General features: G+C 37.7%; 1 protein-coding gene across 7 annotated transcripts in view; it reads left to right on the plus strand.

Moving 5' to 3' along the window:
- The window catches only part of PDE10A (phosphodiesterase 10A), a 538,749-nt gene that overhangs the window by 465,563 nt on the left and 52,396 nt on the right, over positions 1 to 20,790 (plus strand). For 6 of the 7 annotated variants that reach the window (XM_008516208.2, XM_070603240.1, XM_070603239.1 and 3 more), the window contains 6 exons: positions 2,528 to 2,668; positions 5,127 to 5,282; positions 6,406 to 6,456; positions 7,807 to 7,865; positions 9,812 to 9,863; positions 18,922 to 19,064. In XM_008516208.2, the coding sequence (XP_008514430.2) occupies positions 2,528 to 2,668; positions 5,127 to 5,282; positions 6,406 to 6,456; positions 7,807 to 7,865; positions 9,812 to 9,863; positions 18,922 to 19,064 (602 nt within the window). The remainder of the gene's footprint in view (positions 1 to 2,527; positions 2,669 to 5,126; positions 5,283 to 6,405; positions 6,457 to 7,806; positions 7,866 to 9,811; positions 9,864 to 18,921; positions 19,065 to 20,790) is intronic. The other variant, XM_070603238.1, reaches the window with a different exon arrangement.

A 20,790-nucleotide genomic window follows, 5' to 3' on the forward strand; every position in this document is an offset into this window, starting at 1 on the left:
AGGTCTTCAACCTTTTAAGTGACAGCAATCCAGTTTAACATAAGAGTAAAGTGAAGTATCGGGAGAAATTACCTGAACTGTGATTTCGATTTGAGTAGGTAATCATAATACAATTATGTCAAAATATGGCCCCCGGTCACTCGATGATTTGTTTAGCAATTCTTATTTAGTAGATATTTAAAAATGTGATTAGGTTTAGTCAGAATAACTGATCATACTTTTAAAAACATTTATTTTAAAATAGCTTCAGAACTGTACCCTCCCACCCAGTCATTTGAAAGGGGAAGATACACCCAGATTTGTCTTAAATTTTTTTTGTGCAGAAACGAGCAAAGTTTTTATCAGGTGCATTCTGAATCTGTAATTTTATGGGCAGGCCAGTTTAAGGAGTGGAGTGATTGAGTATTAGAAAAAGAAATAATATTCTGAGAAAGGAAGGTTTTTGATGAAAATGAGAAGTATGAGCAAATCACTTTGACCTGTAGTTATGGATCCTGTCTTCAGATCCGTGTGCCAAGTCTGTAGGGAGGTTGGGCCCAATGTGGGTCTGTTTCTTGTATGATAGTGTCTTGACCCCAAGGACAGCTTACTTTTTTTTTTTCCCAAGTAATTTTATTGGGGTTATAATGGTTTATAACATTGTGTAATTTCAGGTGTACATTACTATTTATCAATTTCTGAATACACTTCATTATGTTCACTCCTAGTAGTCTAATTTTTATCCATCACCATACATATGTGCCCCTTTATGGCTTTTGCCCACTCCAACCTCCTTCCACTCTGGTAACCATTAATCTGTTCTCTTTATGCATTTATTTGTTATCTTCCACATATGAGTGAAATCATGCTGTATTTGTCTTTCTCTGTCTGGCTTATTTCACTTAACATTACACCCTCCAGGTCCATCCGTGTTGTTGCAAATGCGCCAATTTTGTCTTTTTTAAGTCTGAGTAGTATTCCATTGTCTATGTGTATATATATACCACATCTTCTTTATCCATTCATCTGTAGAAGGGCACTTGGTTTGCTTCCACATCTTGGCCATTGTGAATAATGCTGCAGTGAACATAGGGATGCATAAATCTCTTTAGATCATTGGTTTCAAGTTCTTTGGATACATACCCAGTAGTGGGATAGCTGGATCACATAGTATTTCTATTTTGAATTTTTTGAGCAATCTGCATACTGTTTTCCACAGTGGCTGTACTAGTTTCTGTTCCCACCAGCAGTGTATGAGCTTTCCCTTATCTCCACATCCTCTCCAACATTTGTTGTTTTTGTCCTGGTAATTGTAGCCATTCTGACCGGTGTAAGGTGATATCTCCTTGTAGTTTTGATTTGCGTTTCCCTAATAACTCGTGATGTTGAGCATTGTTTCATGTGCCTGTTGGCCATCTGTATATCTTCTTTGGAAATATGTCTGTTCATATCCTCTGCCCATTTTGTGATTGGGTTGTTTGGTTTTCTTTTGTTGAGTTGTATGAGTCCTTTATGTATTTTGGAGATCAACCCCTTGTCTGATAAATGATTTACAAATAATTCCTCCCAGTTGGTGAGTTGTCTTACTGTTTTGTTCTTGGTTTCCTTTGCTTTGCAGAAGCTTTTTAGTCTGATGTAGTCCCATTTGTTAGCTTTTTCTTTTGTTTCCCTTGCCCAAGTAGACATGGTATTCAAAAAGATGTTGCTAAGAACAATGTCAAAGTGTACTGCCTATATTTTCTTCTAAGAGTTTTCTGGTTTCAGGTCTTAACATTCAAATATTTAATCCATTTAGAGTTAATTTTTGTGCATGGTGTAAGATAATGGTCTACTTTCATTCTTTTGCATGTGACTGTCCAGTTTTCCCAACTCCAGTTATTGAAGAGACTTTCCTTTCTCCATTGTATGTTCTTGGCTCCTTTCTTGAAGATTAACTATCCATAGATGTGTGGTTTTATTTCTGGGCTTTCAGTTCTGATCCATTGATCTGTGTGTCTGTTTTTATACCAGTACCATGCTGTTTTGATTACTATAGCTTTGTAGTATGTTTGGAAGTCAGGGATTGTGATGCCTCCAGCTTTGTTATTTTTTCTCAGAATTGTTTTGGCTGTTCAGGGTCTTTTGTTGTTCCATGTAAATTTTTGGCTTTGTTCTATTTCTATGAAGAATGTCATTGGGATTCTGATTGGGATTGTACTGAATCTGTAGATTGCTTTAGGTAGTATGGACATTTTAAAGAATGGTTTTTAAAAAAAAATTTTTTATTTTCTATGTATCAAAATAGGAGGCTATTCTGTGAGGTTTTCTGTGCCTAGACATTCACTTAGGTGCTATATCTAGCCTGTAATTTCTGTGCACTGGAAATAAGAGAGAGAATTTCAACTCAGATACTCCAGTTTGATCACGGCAAAGCCCCTTTCTCATTTTATGTCTCTTCTTTTCCTTGGCTCAAAGATTTCTTTTGACTAGTAAGTAATATGCAGGAGTCTTTCTGTGCTGTGCCAATGTGCAGGAAACCCTGTAAAACATGCTCTTCCCTTCTTCCTAGAGCCTGTGTGTGTTCACCCCTCCAGGAATCAAGGAAGGAAAGCCCCGGCTGATCCCTGCTGGGCCCATTGCCCAGGGCACCACGATCTCTGCTTATGTGGCCAAGTCCCGGAAAACATTGCTAGTAGAAGACATCCTGGGGGTAAGTGGCTTTCTACTCTTTGTGACATTTGTCACCTGAAGGATTTAATTAAGAAAGATGACAAATCATTTTGATGTCATAATTTAGGCCGTTTTAAGAAAGCATTAAAAGCAAGATTTAGATCAATAAGTGAGTTTGTATGTAAACTAATTTTTTGCACTCAGAAAACCATATCTTGCATACCTATTAAGAGCTGGATTTGAATAGTTCTTATTTTAATACGTGCCAGTATAGTTAAGCATAAAAATGTATATTTGTGTTCGTGTAAATTAAACAATTCCTGTTTTGTGTTCCATACCCTAACAGGATATTTATGAATGAGTCAGCTATTGCTGTGTGACAGACTACCCCAATTTTAGTAGCATCATACAGCCACCACTGGTTATTTCTCATGGGTCCATGGATTGGGCTGTCCTGCTGATCTGAGCTATATTCGGCTGGGCCTGCTCATGCATCTGGGGTCAACTGGCTGTCCCTTAGCAGCAGGCTAGTCTCAGATGGCCTCAGCATTTCACGTGTCTCCCCCTACCCCTTTATGAAGGCTGCCTGGCATGTTCTAATGATGGTGGCAGGGGTCCAAGGGCAGAAGTGGAAACATGCAAGTGAGTTTCCAAGCCTCTGTTTGCATCAAATTTACTACCCTCGCATTTGCCAGAGCAAATCACGTGGGTGGGTCCAGACCCAGTATTGGAAGGTCCTGACGAAGGACACGGGTACAGGGCACGTGGCAGTTGGAACCCTTAGCACAATCTTCCACAGTGTATGTGATCACTGTGATGAAATGTCACTACATGAGGTTGGACTTTAGAAGTGACAAGTAGGGGGCTGGCCTCATGACGTAGTGGTTAAGTTTGGCACACTCAGCTTCTGCAGCAGGGCTTCACAGGTTTGGATCCCGGGAACAGACCTACACCACTCATCAGCCATGCTGTGGCAGTGACCCACATATATAGTGGAGGAAGATAGGCACAGATATTAGCTTAGGGTTAATCCTCCTCAATCAAAGAAAGAGGAAGATTGGCAACAGATGTTAGCTCAGGGCTAATCTTCCTCAGCAAAAACAAAAACAAAAAAAAGTGACAAATGTACAAACAAGTACCTAGGTGTAATGACTTTGCTCTGTAGAAGTGCTCAGTCGGAGTCATTGAAATCTGGGCTTTCATTTTGGTTTTGCCACTAATTATATGTATGACCTTGAAAAAATCAGGCAACTCGTTATTCTGTTGAATAGAAAATGTGGCTAAAAGTAAATGTTGCACAATATAGTGGATATAGACCACAGTATTGTATTATAATCATCAAACTTGCTAAGATCTTAATTATTCCCACCACAAAAAAGAAAATTGTATGACATGATAAGAGGTGCTAGCTAATGCTACAATGGCAATCAAATTACAATATAGAAATATATCAAATCAACATATTGTACACCTTAAATGTACACATTACATGTCAAATATAGTTCAGTTTAAAAAACGAAATGTTAAAGGTAAATGCTGTAGAAGTTGTCATTTGAAAATGTTCCAATCCATATGCAAGCTTTCAAAAGATCTGTAAGTTATAAGTATAGATTTGTACTCTTCTTGATTCAAGAAAAGCTTCCCACAGATAGTAGAAATTGAATAAATAGAACTGGTGTGTTGATATTAACTCACTCAATTACCCTATATTTTGTTGAGTGATTTTACTAAGCTAGAAAATCATTCAAGTCAAAGAACCAATTTCGTTTCTTATGATAAATAATTGATAATTATTGGAGTGTTTGAATACTTAGTATGGGCCTTTGAGCTTCAATGAGAATGACTATCATTAACATACGCTTTTGTATGAGTCCAACTGTAAAAATAGAAAAGAAAGAAATTTTGTATATAATTTCCTTCCTATGGTATTTACATTTGGAGTTATTTTCTCTTTTGACATTTTACCTGTAAAGCCCTAAAAAGAATTCTGGCACATAGAAGGTGATGAATGAATGAATGTTAACCATTGTAATTACTTTTATTATTGCATTAATATATTGATTAATTAAATTCTACTGTACGAAGATAAACATTAAAGCAGTGTTTGGGTATAGGTCCATGTTGCTAAAGATAAGCATTTTCCTTAAACAAGGCATATAGTGGCCATCATCATTTGGTTTTCCTTTGAAAAGGACCATTTATTATTGGTGACAAATAGGCAATTTCTGATAGAAATAAGAATCATAACTTGGGGCTGGCCTGGTGGCTCAGTGGTTAACTTCAGTGTGCTTCACTTTGGTGGCCCTGGTTCAGAACTTGGGCACAGACCTACACTGCTCATCAAGCCATGCTGTGGCGGCAACCTACATACAAAATAGAGGAAGATTGGCAACAGATCTTAGCTCAGGGCCAATCTTCCGCACCAAAAAAAAAAAGTCGTAATTTAACAATTCCATTTTCTTCACTGAATTTATAACTTTTCTACTTTTACTTTTCAGGATGAACGATTTCCAAGAGGTACAGGACTGGAATCAGGGACTCGTATCCAGTCTGTTCTTTGTTTACCAATTGTCACTGCGATTGGTGATTTGATCGGTATCCTTGAGCTGTATCGGCACTGGGGCAAAGAAGCCTTCTGTCTCAGTCATCAGGAGGTGAGGCCTGAACACTGCTCGTTAGGACTTTAGTGGTACCTACACCGTGGAAGGTGCTCATTAATACTGTTCAGTGGGTAAATGAATGAATATTTAAAACCACACTTTGCTTAACAACGTTTCCATACTAATACTAATGATTTTTAAAACCAATTTGTTTGTTGTTTTGCAGTTATTTAGAGAAGAAACTGATTAAATTAGAAATATAGTCATTGGCTCTAGCAAGCATCTATTTTAACAATAAAAATAAAAGTATACCACATTCTGAATCGAATAGAGTAATAGGATGACTGGAGAGTTCTGACATTGGGTTGCTTTTATGTGTTCTTAAAATTGTCCTGAATGAACGTTCCAGCATCACATCCATTTGGAAAGCAATAGGTTCCATTCACTATTCCCTGAATCAGAATTGGCTCATTAACACTAAAACCAAATACAGTGAGGATCTGTCTGTCTCACCCAATATACACCCAAGTCCCTCAGCGGCCTGCACCCTGTCCACTCACTAGGATGACACATCTCCTGCTCCTTCAGCCAGCTCCCTTCCACCAGTCCCACTGGACCCTTGAGCAAGGCTGACGGGCTCCTAGTCAGAGCCTGTGCGTCTGTTCTCCCTCTGCTTGGACTGCGCTGTCTTCCACATCCCCACCCCCAGCCACTTCCTTTACGAACATCCTCAAACGCGGCCCTGTCAGCAGGACCTTCCTGAACACTGGGTGTAGACTTGAGCGCTTCCTGTCTCCCATCCCTTTTCTCTCTTTTGTGTCTCTTTCTCTCTGTAGCCGCCATCAGCAAGGGATACGCCGTGCACTTCACTGGTTTTCTTTCTTGTCTTTCTCTCTCCTCCCAGGACACTGTAAGCTATTCTGTTGTTTTTGGTGTTGATGCTGCGTCTCCAGCTTCCAGAATAGTGCCTGGTACCCAGCAGGCACCCGCTCAATATGTGTCCAGTGAATGAGTAATAAAAGGAGTAGAATAGCTGGTAACTTCAGAACTTGTCAGCAAAGTTTTGGAAACATTTCATCTTTGACCTCAGAAAATTCTTCATATCCATTAATGCTAGAGCCTGTCATTGGGATGTCTGCATGTGACTAATAAAAACCTGTCTCATAATTTTTTTTAGGTTGCAACAGCAAATCTTGCCTGGGCTTCAGTGGCAATACATCAGGTTCAGGTGTGTCTCTGGGATGTTTTCATGGGGCTTCCGAAGAGACAAGAATGTTTACGGGGCAGCATCGGGGAGTGGAGTGGGGGCCAATAAGTAACGCAGTGCTTATTCCTGGATAGCAGATATTTTGTTATTTCTAAATTTTTTTAATCTATTCACTTACATTTACTTACTCCCTGCCTTAAATATCTTGCAATTATTTTTATATATTTATATAAAATATAAATCATTTATGCAATAAGTGGTATGTGTCCTATTATGGCTTTTGCTTTCCACTGAAAGCCCAGGAGCTATCTCCTACTGGCAGCAACATTGATAGATATTTTTTTTGATAACTTTTTTGTTTTGTTTTTGCTGTGGAAGATTTGCTCTGAGCTAACATTGGTTGCCTATCTTCCTCTTTTTTTGCTTGAAGAAGATTGTCCCTGAGCTAACATCTATGCCAGTATTCCTCTGTTTTGTATGTGGGTCACTGACACAGCGTGGCTGAGGAGTGGTGTAGGTCTGCTCCCAGGGTCCAAACCCATGAACCCGGGCCACTGAAGCAGAGCATACCAAACTTACCCATGATGCCATGGGGCCTACCCGAGTATCAATGGTATTTTTATGACTCCATTTCCTAAATTAAAGAATCCTCTGAACTAAATGGAATATGAAATCATTAATCTTACATTTCAGATACCCGGTTCTCTTGAAAATATGATCTAATTTGAGAGAACACAAACTACGTAAAGTTTTCCTGGTAACGAGACCTTATAGTTCAGGAACACGGCCTCCCTACAATTCTGCTTTGTATCTTCCGCTTCTCCTTTTTTGTTGCTGTTTTGTTTTTTTAAGTCCGTTTCAGCTAACTCAGGTTGATCTGGAACTGTGAGCTAGAAAGAGAAAAAAATATATTGTTAGAAGGTAATAGTATGAGGAGCAAGGACTTCTCAGGTCTGACAATATCGAGCGTAGGTAGAAATGTGCCCAAGGACAATTTGTTAAAGTCTAAAAGTAGATCGAAAGAGTGACTCTGCAGGTAGAACGTCTGGGTCCTGATGCTGTAGCTCCATCACTTAGCATCTCTGGAACTTAGCCAGGTTCTAAACCCCCTCTTGCCTCAATTATAAAAATAAACCCCAAATCTGTAGTGTTTTGTGGTGATTAAATGAGATAAGAAACATAAAGTGCTTAGAATAGTGCTTAGCACATATAAGCATTCCATAAATATGAATTGTTACTACTCTGATTACATTATAGACAGAGTGATTCTGTTATGCCTTTTGCAATAAAATAAGGTAAATAGTATCCTGGAGTTTTTATTTTTAAATCAGCAGAAATGTCATAATGAATAGCTATTCTTTTCTATGGCAGGTGTGCAGAGGCCTTGCCAAACAGACTGAGTTGAATGACTTTCTACTCGATGTGTCAAAGTAAGTGTCCCTTTCTAGGGATGTGGTACTTCCCATCCATCATGGTTTAAATTAAGTGCAGGCCCTGGTAGCAAGGGACTGCGGCAACTGCAGTCGATAGGGGACGATCCGTCTTCCCTGTGTGGGTACTCTGGTAAGAATGGTCCATCGTATTTTGGACTATAGAGCTGCCTTCTCTTGCATGTTCCCTTTACAAGTGAAGCATTGCAAATGTATACATAATGATCTTCATCTGCGATTTGGTATATATTTTGTAGGTAGGGTCGCTAGAACACGTTACAGACACTAAGTTTTTCTGTTTTTGTAGGAGCAAACAGACAGCAAGACAAGCAAACGAGAGGAAATGTTCTAGTTCATTATTTTCCAAAAAATCCTCTCTGGCATCTCTACAAATGTCAGTAAATCAAACCACAATATTAATATTATTTGTTGAATTTTCCCACGTATAGTAGCTCAGGTATCATTTTAGGGAAAATGTCCCATTTCCCTGAAGTTTGACCTAGAAAAACCCCCTTGGGCTGGCAGTGGAAACAATTACAGATAGTTATTAAATTCTGGGTTCGTATTGGTTTTGCTTGCTACAGGGAAGGGCTTCTGTATGTCTGACCCATCTACTTGTTGAAATCTGAGAAATGCCCCAAGATAGGGTAACTTCAAGGTCATGTCCTCTGACAGGTTTGCTAAAGAAATGACGTATCTGTTCTTCCCCGGCCGCCAGCAGCGGCTCTGATCCTGTTCTGTCCCACTTTTCACTTTGGCAGCAGTTTATGACTTACTCGTCAAGAAGTACTGTGATCCTCACGACCAGTTAGCCTGAAGTGGCCCCTTCATGTTACACTTTTTCCTGAATTACAAAATTAGAGAAATATGGGCCTAAAAGAGTTCTCTGTCGATTCCCTAGGTCAACTCTCTTCTTTGGGACAGAATTAAACAATAGTTCTGGGACACTTGATATTACTACCTCCAAACACATAGAAAAGGAAGCTGGGCACCTTCTCTTGCATGTGTGTTTGAATATGTGGCAAGTCTTCCAAGCTCTAATTAAACCATGTGACACTTTAAATCTATGCCCCAGCGGGAAATCCTGTTTACTTTACCATCTTCCTTGCAGTACATTTTTCACTGTACAGCGTAATTAAGCATATTCTCAGTCTTAGTGGCTTCAAGGTAAATAATTTGTCTTTTAAATGAAAGGCATTGTGTATTACTATAAGTTATTTTAATTCTGAGTATGTTGCTAAATTTACACAAACCTATGCTGGAAGCAGTACCTTGCCAACAGGTGCTATGTTAAGAGTACTTTTTTCCATATTCTCTATAATTCATGTATGTTGATTCATGTATTTATGAGGGTTGCATTTTAATATATATACCATACACCTCCAAAATATTTATTTGCTCTTCATAAAAATGGCTATCAATTTTACTTGTGTGAAGTCATCAAGTCCTTATCATTACTTGTATTCTGATATTTCTTCTCCAGTGAATTACATTGCCTTCTCAGTACAGTTAAACTACATTTTAACTTTCCAGTTTTTCAGTGATAATTTATATTTTAACCGTATTAATTAGATGTAGCAAATTTAAATAGTTTCAATCAAATCTAAATTATTAATGAAAATATTAAATATGGTGAACCCAATTTTATTCCTTCATAGTTTTAGTTAAATACTACAAACTTTTTCCTCTATCTTGGTACTTCCCAATAAAATAATTACTTAGTGCATCCTCTGGAATTAGTCTTCATGTTAAAATCAATGGTAAAGTTTCACTTATGTCTTTGAAATAATATTATTGGCTGTTGCCACAAAAGGACAGAAATCAAACAACATTTATCTTTATGTTTTTTATTTAAAAGTAAATAAAACTGGAAAATATATTCAAAGTTTAATATGTTCTGTGTTCTAAATAAAATTACTTACAGGTATTGTGTTTCTTTTTTCCAGAACATATTTTGATAACATAGTCGCAATAGATTCTCTACTTGAACACATAATGGTAGGTTGCCTTTTGTCTTGAAAATGGTTTTATTTCACCCTTTATGTCCTAATGTATGGTGGAACATTTTAATGTATTAGACATACAAGATCTTTTAAATATGATGAAAAGGGGGTGCTGAAGGCCTCACCTTGATTTGTTTGTCACTTCCATTAATTTGAGAGAGTTTTGAAGGACATTTTGAAGACTATCTGAGTTTTTCATTATTTAGGTGGCAAACTATGCTTTGGGAAAACATTTAGTTTCTTTTTATATTCTCCAAAATACCTTTGGCATAGAGACTGTGTTAGGAATTCCCAACTGATTCTTCCTGGTCTTGAGGTTCATTCTACTCAGCTTTAGTCTTAATTATTCCTCTTTTCTAGAAGGCTAATAGGCACCTGGAGCTGAAAGCCATACAAGGGGGGCTTTATCCGTGTTTCTCTGTGCTCCTGCTTTCGTGCTATGGCTAGACTTCATTAAAGAAGTGGCTCGCGGTAGTCAAAGGGACTGTCTGTGTACCCCATGGTGGCCAGGCTTGCTTGGAACCGTTTGTGCCCGGTTCTATATTTTGATAAACGTTCTTTCTCCTTCCCCAGTCTTTCTCAAAATATAGTACTCTTGTCCAATAAGGGTTTCCTCATCTCCAGGTTTCATGATGCACACTGATCTATTTCTCTTTGATATCATGGCGGGCGAGTATGGAGTGGGATATGCTCAGTGTCTTATAGGACAGAAAGTGTACTGAGGGTAATTGGAGAGTGACATTAGGAGTTATTACTTTCCTCACATTCGTTAGGTAATTAGTTAAATTGATGGTTTTATTTGGACAAAAAAGAGAACACTTAATTGCACAGTAAAAAATAACTTCTTTGGTTATGACGAAATTTAAGGAATTTGTAAAGCCGTGAAAAGTATTAACAAGAATACAAAAATATATAGATAAAATATGGACTGACATAGAGTTTGCACTCGGAGTACAAGAAACACTTATTGACTAGTTCTCATATTATTAATATTATTTTTAAAACAGCTTTATTGAGAGATAATTCACATACCACACTAGTCATCTATTTAACATGTTCCATTGAGTGATTTTCTGTATATTCACAGGTAGGTACAACCATCATCAGTCAATTTTAGAACATTTTTGTTACCTCAGAAAGAAGCTCCATACCATGTTAGCCCTTTATGCTCCTATCCCTTCCACACCCCGGTCCTAAGCAACCACTAATCTACTTTCTTGTTCTATGGATCTAGCTATTCTAGACATCTCACATAAAAGGAATCGTGTAATTTGCATGCTCTCGTGCCTGGCTTCTTTCACTTAGCATGATGTTTTAAAAGTTCATCTGTGTTGTGGCATGTATATGGCTGAATAATATTCTGTTGTATGGATATACATACCACATTTTTTTTATCCATTCATCAGCTGATAGACATTTGGGTTGTTTCCATGATTTGGCTAATGTGAATCATGCTGCTTTGAACATTCACATGCAATTTTTTGTTTGAATACCTGTTTTCAGTTATTTTGGGTATATAGTTAGGAGTGGAATTGCTGGGTCATGTGGTAATTCTATGTTGAACTCTTTGAAGACCTGCCCAACTGTTTTCCACGGCAGTTGCACCATTTTACATTTGCACCAGCAATGCACGGGGGTTCCAGTTTCTCCACATTCTCACTCACACTGGTTATTATCTGACTTTTTGATATTGCCATCATACTAAATGTGAAATGCTGTCTCGGTGTGGTTTGATTGGCATTTCTCTCGGGACTAATGGTATGGAACATCTTTTCATGTGTTCATGAGCCATTTGTGTATCTTCTCCGGAGAAATGTCTATTCAAATCCACTGGCCGCTTTTTAACTGAGTTCCTTGTCTTTTTATTATTGAGTTGTAAGTGTTCTTCATAAATTCTAGATACAACTCTCTTACCTGATTTATAATTGGCAAATATTTTCTTCCATCCGTGAGTTGTCTTTTTCTTTCCTTGATAGTATCTTTTAAAGCACAAAGGGTTTTAATTTTGATGAATTCCAATTTATCTTATTTGTCGTTCATGCTTATGGTGTCATATTTAAGAATGCATTGCCAAATCAGAGATGATAAAAGCATACTCCAGTATATTCTTCCATGGGCTTTATAGCTTTAACTTTTACATTTAGATTCTTAATCTGTGTTAGTTAATTTTTGTTTTTGGTATGAGGGCCCAACTTCATTCTTTTGCATGTGTCTATCCAGTTTTACCAGCACCATTCATTGAAAAGACTATTCTTTTGCTTTATATGGTCTTGTCAAAAATCAGTTGAGCATGGACATATGGTTTTGTATTTCTAGGCTCTCAATTCTATTCCCTTGATCTATATGTCTCTCTTCAAGACACTACCACACTGTCTTCATCACTGTTGCTTTGTAGAAAGTTTTGAAATCAAGAAGTGTGGGTTTTCCAAATTTGTTCTTTTTGGATATTTTTTGGCTGTTTGGGTTCCCTTGAAATTCCATATTAAATTTTGGAAATCTGCTTTTCAGTTTCTACAGAGAATTCAGATAGGCTTATGATAAAGATTGTGTTGAACCCACAAATCAATTTGGGGAATCTTAACACGTTCAGTCTTCCAATACGTGAACATGGGATGTTTTTCCATTTATTTAGATTATCTTTACTTTTTCTAAACAATGTTTTATAATTTTCAGAGGGTAAGTATTGATCTTAATTTGGTAAAGTTTTTCTAAGTATTTTAATTTTTAATGCTATTTTAAATGGAATTGTGTTTTTTAACTTTTTTCAGATTTTTCATTGAAAATATTTTGAAATAAAATTGGTTTTTATATTTTGATCTTGTAACCTGCAAGCTGGGTGAACTCATTATTTTCAATAGTTCCTTAGTGGCTCTTTTTAGGATTTTCTACATGCAGAATCCTATCATCTACAGTTAGTGATAGTTTTACTTTCTCCTTTCCCATCTGGATGCGTTTTATTTTTTTTCTTGCGTGATTGTCCCGGCTGGAAGCTCTAGTACTATGTTGAATAGAGGTGGCAAGTGTGGACATCCCTGTCTTGTTCCTGATCTTAGAAGGGAAGCATCCAGTCTTTCACCATTAGGTATGATGTGGGTTTTTCATAGATGGCCTTTATCAAGTTGAGAAAGTTCCTTTCTATTTTTAGTTTTTTGAATGTTTTAAATCATAATTGGATGTTGGATTTTTATCATCATCCATTTTCTCTGCGTTTGTTGAGCTGATCTTGTGGTTTTTGATTTTCATTCTATTGATGTAGAGTATTATATAAAGTAATTTTTGGATGTTAAACTAACCTTGCATTCCTGGGGTGAATCACACCTCATCATGGTGAATGATTTATATTGGAATTGCCTTAAATTTAATAAAAACTTAAGAAGAGTTGATATCTTAAGCATATATGGAGTCTTCTCATATAAAAACATTGTCTTACTTTCAACTTTCAAAAAATCTATCTTAATTGAGTGTATTGACTTTGGTCCCCTATATTTGTATAATTTTCATAATTTTCAGGAAAGACAGTCATTTATAATGCATATAATGTTAGCAGTGGCTCTAATTTTATAGTGTTTACACTACTTCTTTCTTTCTTTTTTAAAAATATATTTGCTAGGACCTAAGGAACACTGTTGAATGGAAGCCATGAGAGTAGATATATTTTCTTAATATATGTGCTTTTCATTTTTCACTGCTACATATATTTGTTGTAGATTGCCTGCAGGTACTATTTATCAACTTAAAGACTTCCTTCTATTCCTAATTTGCTGTGAGTTTGCATCTGATTGAGTGTTGAATATTATCAAATTTTTGTAGACCATTATTAAAATCATATAATTTTTCTTCTTTTAATCAATTAGAATAAGGAATTATATTAATTTAATACTTAATGTTGAACCATGCTTCCATTCCTGGGGTGAACCCTATTTAGTTGTATGTAATCTTTAGTCCTGGATTGGTTGTTATTATTATTTCTGTCTTTTGCATCTACATTCATAAGTAAGATTGCTCAGTGGCTTTCCTTTTTTCTGTCTGTAGGTAGTATTGGTCTTGGGGTTATGCTACACATATAAAATGAATTGAGAAATGTTCCATTCTTTTCTGTGGACTAAAATGGCTTAGATAATAAATGAATTAGTTGTTCCTTCAAATTTTATGTATACCAGCCGTAAAACCATGTGGGTCTTATTAGGGGCTAGATCTCTGATTCTATTTTCAATTTCTTCTATATTAATCCCTTCAGGTTTCCATTTATTCATTTTTGCTATAATATTTCTTGAGTATCTGTTGTACTCCTGTACTAGCTAGCAGCTGGAGTTCTAAAGTCGTGAAGCCAAATTCTTCACAGTCCCTGTCCTTGTGCAGCTTATAGTCTAGTGGGGGAGACAGACATTAATCAAATATGATCATAAATGTAAACTTGCAGTCACATTAAGGACTGTGAAGGAACAGAACACAGTGCTGTGAAAGCTCATAATATGGAGATTTGATCTAGTTCAAGAGGCGATGCAAGGGTTTCCTAAGGACCTGACCCCGAATCTGAGGGATCAGTAGAAGTCAAGTAGGCAAAGAGGAGAGATGGGTGTACCTTAGGGGAGGAAGGAACAGAATGCTCCTATGTAGAAATGCCCGAAGAAAGGCCAAGTCATCCAGGCTTTGTAGGGAGTTTTGACTTTAAGTACGGGGTGCAAGATCAGATTTGTGTTTTGGAAAGATAACCCTGCATTAGAGGAGAATGAGGTTCGATTGTTTTGAAAGGCTTTTTGGTAATATAGACGAGAGTTCTTATTTCCAGATGAACAAATTTGGGTAATCTTTAAATTCCTAGGTTATCAGTTCATCCAGTTTGGTGTTTCTCATGGGGGGTGATATTGACATTTTGGGACAACTCTTCCTCCTGACACAGGATTGGGCTGAACATTGCGGATGTTTAGCATCTTTAACCTCTGAGAACTAAATGCCAAGTGTAATCCATCACCACTGGGTCCTTATAACACACAGAAATGCCTCCACTTGTTTTCAAATGCTCTGTGGTGAGGTGGTTCTGCTGCTAGTTGAGAATTAGTGAGTGGGACTTTCAAATTAATTTTTATAAATTTGTAGGTACTTTTAATATCCTTCCGATCGGTACTGATATTCCCTTCCTCATGCAATTATGCAATTAATGAAGAGACTCTCTCTCTCCTCAGACTTGCCTTGAGCTTGTTTGTTAATCAGGACTCTGGTGTAAGCCAGAAAATGTCAACTACCTAACTCAACTTAGCTCGAGAGAATAAAAGGGGAAATTTCCTGGCTCATATCACTGAATATTCAGAGCCCTTGAATATTCAGACTTCTATAATACTGGACCAAGGGGCTCAAGTTATATTTGCAGGAATATCTCCTTCTCTGCTTAGCCTCCCTCTGTGTGGTCCTTCTCACAAGCTGGCAAAGTTGGCTGTGCCAGTGCTAAGCTTAATTCATAAATAATTAGTGTCATCACCTACTTCATTACCAAGATTAAACAAATGGCATACTTTTGTTTCCTCTTGTTTTACTTGCTGATCTTATATATTTTTTGACACAAGCAGATATGTGAGGTCTGTTTTTTAGTTAACTTTTTATGTGATGTCTGTAATTTCTTAGATATCTTTTACTAACAATTTTTACAGTTTCATTGTAATTTTAGTAGTTTCTTTGCTCATCGCTCTTGTCGCCCAAATCTTCCCGTGCTTTCTTGAACTCATCTGTTTGTTTATTTTTGCTTGTACACATCTCCCTTTCCAAAATAGTTCCCAGGTAGTAATTTTCCTGAGTACTATGTACTTCAGAACTATCTTTCTTTATCTTGCCTTGTGATTGAATGCTAGTTTGACTTGGTAAAGAATTTTAGGTTTAAAATAAGTCTTCCTCAGAAACTTGAAGGTATATTTTCACTGAAATTTAAATCCACTATTGCTATCAAGAATTGTTTTTTACTTACAAGTAAACATTTGTGAGTTTGTGAGTGTGTGAGCGTGCATAGGAGTGGACGGTGGCTTTTACAATGACCTGGTGCCTGGAGTTCATAAATATTACCAAATATGTCTAGGGTATCTTTATTAATTCCTTTGCAGCATATGAATGTCATTTCCAACCGAAAGCTTAATATTTGGGCAGAATGGAAAGGTAAATTTACATTTAGAGTCACTCATTTTAAAACAGAAGACTTTCTTACTACCTGTAATTGTTTTTCAATTGATTCTTTTGATTTTTCAACATCTTCAATAACATCATCAAACAATAAAACTTTCGTCTCTTCAAATATATATACTCTCCTCTTTTCTTACCTAATTGTGTGTTAATAATTATGATAACATGTTGTCTTGTCCTTAACTTTAGTGTGTAAACCTTAATGGGGTGATTCTGACATTTTACCATTTGCTAAAATACAGACTGTTGTTTTCAGGAAAATATTATTAAGATATCTATGTTTATTCTTCTATTCCATTTTGCTACATTTTTCTCATGAATGATTGCTGCATTTCATCACATGCATTATTTGGCAACCATAAAGATAATCATATGATTTTCTTCTTTGTTTTATAGTTATTATGAATTATAATAACAGACTTTCTGATACTTAGTTCTGACTAGTGTAATTTTTAAATATTATAATATTTGTTAATTTATGCCTACGTTTGATTTGCTACTGTTTTTATTCATGATTTTCCTTCTGTCCAAGTTACATTGGCCTATGATTTTCATTTTTATAGTAGCATCTTTGTCAGTTTTCAGTATTGGTGACACAGCAGGGGTTGTAAAAATAACTGGAGAAGTTTTGTTCTTTCTGAACTTAGAACGGTTTAAATTGGATGGGAATTTATTTATTGAAGATTCTTAAATAATTCATATTTGAAATCATTTGAGCCTCATGCCTTTTATGGGGATAATTCTTCAACAATTTTTCAATTGTCTTTATGATTCTGGTTCTATTCAGATTTTCAAGTCCTTCTAAACTCACTACTTTTTCTAGAGAGTTTTCCATTTCATCCAGATTTTTACAATTATTAGTATAATTTTGTGTCAAAGTATTAAGCAACTAACATCGCCCTAGGCAATAGGGATGCAAATTTTACTGTATATAATTTAATCTTTAATACTGCAGGATCAATATCATTATTTGATAATTCAAGATCTCATGAGTTTGCAAAAGAAATAGGTGATTCTTCTGTATTTGCCAACAATACAGTCCCATGACTCTCTTCCTACCTGTATGCCATTCATCCTTTCTCAAACATTTATTTAGAGTTTTTGAGTGATGGAGACCTTCTATGTTCTAAGCTAAGAGTTAGCAAACATTTTTTTTTGCCCTGAGGAAGATTTGCCCTAAGCTAACACCTGTGCCAGTCTTCCTCTATTTTGTATGTGGGTCTCCACCACAGCATGGCAACAAGTGAGTGGTGTAGGTCCACGCCCAGGAACCGAATCCAGGCTATCTAAGTAGAGTGTGCTGAGCTTAACCACAAGGCCATGGGGCACACCGCTTGGCAAGCTTTTTTGTACGGGGACAAATAGTAAAGTTTTGTGCTTCATGGGCCATACTCTTTTGCAACTACTCAACTCTGCCACTATAGCAGCCATAAGCAATACATAGAGGAATGCACATGGCCATGTTCCAATAAAAATGGATTTGCAAAAACTGGCAGTGGGCTGGATTTGGCCCATGACCTATTTAGCTCATCTCTACTCTAGGCCTTGTCCTGGGCATTTGCAATACTGTGGATAAAAAAGAAGCACTTTCTGTTATCACACAACTCATAGGCTAATGGAGTAGACAAACTGGAAGTTCTGATGATCATAATATCCAGTATACTTAGTATTTGGCAAATCAGGCACAGCCTATGTTTGCTGAGTACAATTCATAATAGCAGTAAAGACAAGCATATAATATGAGGATGAACCAGGGTATCTAACCAGGGTACCTAACCCACTCTGATTTCTTTTCATTAAATCTATAAGGTAGTTTGTTTTACATGAGATCATATAGTTTCCTCTGGCCACAAGGTGGCCCATGTCCTTCATGCATAGACTTTATGACAGCTATTTTTCTCTGAGAATTAATTCTTTGTCTCTGAGGAATAATTTCATGTCCATCCTCTGGATGATTGAGGTTACCGGAATTCTCAATGTAGGTAAATATGGTGGGCAACATAACTGTAGCCCCAACCCACTGGGGACAGTGGTATGTGCTAGGCATTAAAGAAATACTTGTTGAAGGAAACTGATGAAGAAATGAATGATGAAATAAATACATAGTTTTCCATTCAGAAGAGGAAGAGCACATCTGTTATGAGAGCATAGGCCATGGAAACAGCTAGTGTGAGTTCAGGTACCTGATCCATCGTTTACTATCCAAGTGAGAGTGGACAGGTTAAGTTGCTTCTCTGTGCCTCAATTTCCCCACTATGTAAAGTGGAGATAAAAATGCTCCCTGAGTTCATATTGTTATTGTGAAGATTAAGTGAATTGATGCACATAAAGTGTATAAAAAGTGTCTAGTACATAGTAAACAGTAATTGTTACACATTATTAGTGCAGCAGATAAAATGTAACTGATGTAGATATGAATAATGTGTGTCTCATTAGAAGTGGGTATTTCATATTTTTTACAACTGGTATGTCACAAACACCAACCAATCAGAGTGGATGCTAGCTTAGGAGTTGAAAGAGGCTCAGACCAGAGCACCAGGGGAGGCCTGAGAGGTTCTGGTGGAGGGGCCTCGGTGACAAAAGGGTCTTAGGGACTTAGGCCAGTAGCTTCTTTCTAACCCATACAGAAGCGTTGTCGTATTTCAGCATCCAGCACCGTGGCAAGGATGCATAGCAGCTGCTTATTTATTCATGTTGGTATCTGCTAGTGTTAGCACATTGACAGTGACCTCGATATATTTTTATGCCTATATTTATTTAGTTATAATGCTAATTTCCCCCAATTAGGGTATAGGATAGCTAAAATTCATACTTCATTCTGATAAAGTTTTCCTGTAAACTCTTTGAATTTCTCATTGGCTCACCCTTGTTTTATTGTTTGTCTTTAGATATATGCAAAAAACCTGGTGAATGCCGATCGTTGTGCACTTTTCCAGGTAGACCATAAGAACAAGGAGTTATACTCAGACCTTTTTGATATCGGAGAGGAGAAGGAAGGCAAGCCCATCTTTAAGAAGACCAAAGAAATAAGGTACAGCTAGAAGTGGACTGTCGGTTTGCTGTGTTTGCTGCTGTGCAGGTGTTCTGTCACCCACTTCTCTGTGCCTGTTCACAGGTGTGCTGACAGTACTTGTCATACTGTGATATCATTCCCACCAGGACCCGCCTCCTGAAGGTAGTACTTCTGGGAATGACATTGCAGTGCCAGCGAAACCCCGCCTAGGAAGCTTTAGCGTCACTCCTGGAAATGCCGTCTTCCGGAGGCGGTCCTTTTGGAAATCATGTTGGAAAAACTTACTAGTGCTCCCAGGTAGGTAAAGGTCCACCCCGCCTGGAGTCTGCAGGTTTGCCCATGTCTAGGAGCAAGGGTGTGCTTAAACAATTTGGCCCCCACCCCTTCCCAACCTCCGGGGCTGTCTCCAAGTCCAGACCCTAGTGGAAACTGACCTGGTATATTTGCTGACTTCAACACACGATTCTATCACCCAATGGTTGGTTTAGTCGATCTTAGAGCACGCTTCTGTTGCATCTCAAATGAAAGCCTTCTCCATTCTTTAAGTGGCAGCTCTTGTCACTCAAATAAACAGAATGGAGCTTGTGTGGCTGCTGGAGGCACAGTGGCTCAACCCTGTCACAAGCCGAACACCCACAAGGAGCACTGTCACAAAACTTTTAAGAAACAAGCTTAACATTCAAAAATGGATTTTTTTTAAGACGTTTGCATTTCTTTTGTCTTGTGTGTCTTGTTTAATTACTTTGCCACATAATGCTCTAACGTGCTTTGGTAATTACAACACTCTAGGAGAACACTGTTCCTTTTTAATTAAGAATTGCTGTTCATTTGGGCCGTCAGTCATATAAGGGAACTGAGCAGGTGTGGGGACACAGAGTGTGGTCCCCCACCAGCCTTCACTGCTGCCCCTTCGGTGGTCCCAGGGAGCTAGCTCCTGTGTGCCATACCTGCATCACTTTGACCGATAGGCACTATTTAGGGTTTTTTAAAAAATTATTTTATTTTCGGAGGGACTGGCTGCATGGCCAAGTGGTTAAGTTCATGTGCTCTGCTTCAGCGGCCCAGGGTTCATCAGTTTGGATCCTGGGCGCAGACCTACACACCTCTCATCAAGCCATGCTGAGGCGGCATCCCACATAGAAGAACTAGAAGGACTTACAACTATGATACCATACTATGTCTTGGGGCTTTGGGAAGAAAAAAAAAAAAGAGGACAATTGGGAACAGATGTTAGCTCAGGGCCAATCTTCTTCACTAAAAAGCATACCTTTTAAAAAGAAACGACTTTATTTTCGGTTTGTGTTTTAGATCTCAGTAAATCAGTATGAATATAGTCGTTTAGGTGCAGTCATTTCTCTTGCTGAAGGTTCATGTACTCCCTCCGAGTGCTGGTGTTGATCTCTTCTGACGATAGTAACTCGAAGCCCGTGTTTACACACAGTGAGGTTGGCCGTGGCTCTCAGCTGACCGTTTATGTGATGTGCCTCTTAATTATCGCCTCCACTGACCTGAGATAGCAGAGCACAGAGAGCTGGAATCAAAGTTCCAGTTCAGACTACCCTCAGACCAAGAAAATCACGCATAAATCGTGAAATGGATTCTGATAGACTGCTCACGGCGGGCTAATGCGCTGTGTTCACGTTGTTCAAAGCACAAGAAAACCTGGACAAAAACAGGGTTGCATTTTGTGCAATGTTGGGTTCGCTTGTTGATGTTTCAAGAAAGTCAATTCTCTTTTGTGTCA

The sequence above is a fragment of the Equus przewalskii genome, chromosome 32 (genome assembly GCF_037783145.1).
Source record: "Equus przewalskii isolate Varuska chromosome 32, EquPr2, whole genome shotgun sequence".
NCBI classification, from domain to species: Eukaryota; Metazoa; Chordata; class Mammalia; order Perissodactyla; family Equidae; genus Equus; species Equus przewalskii.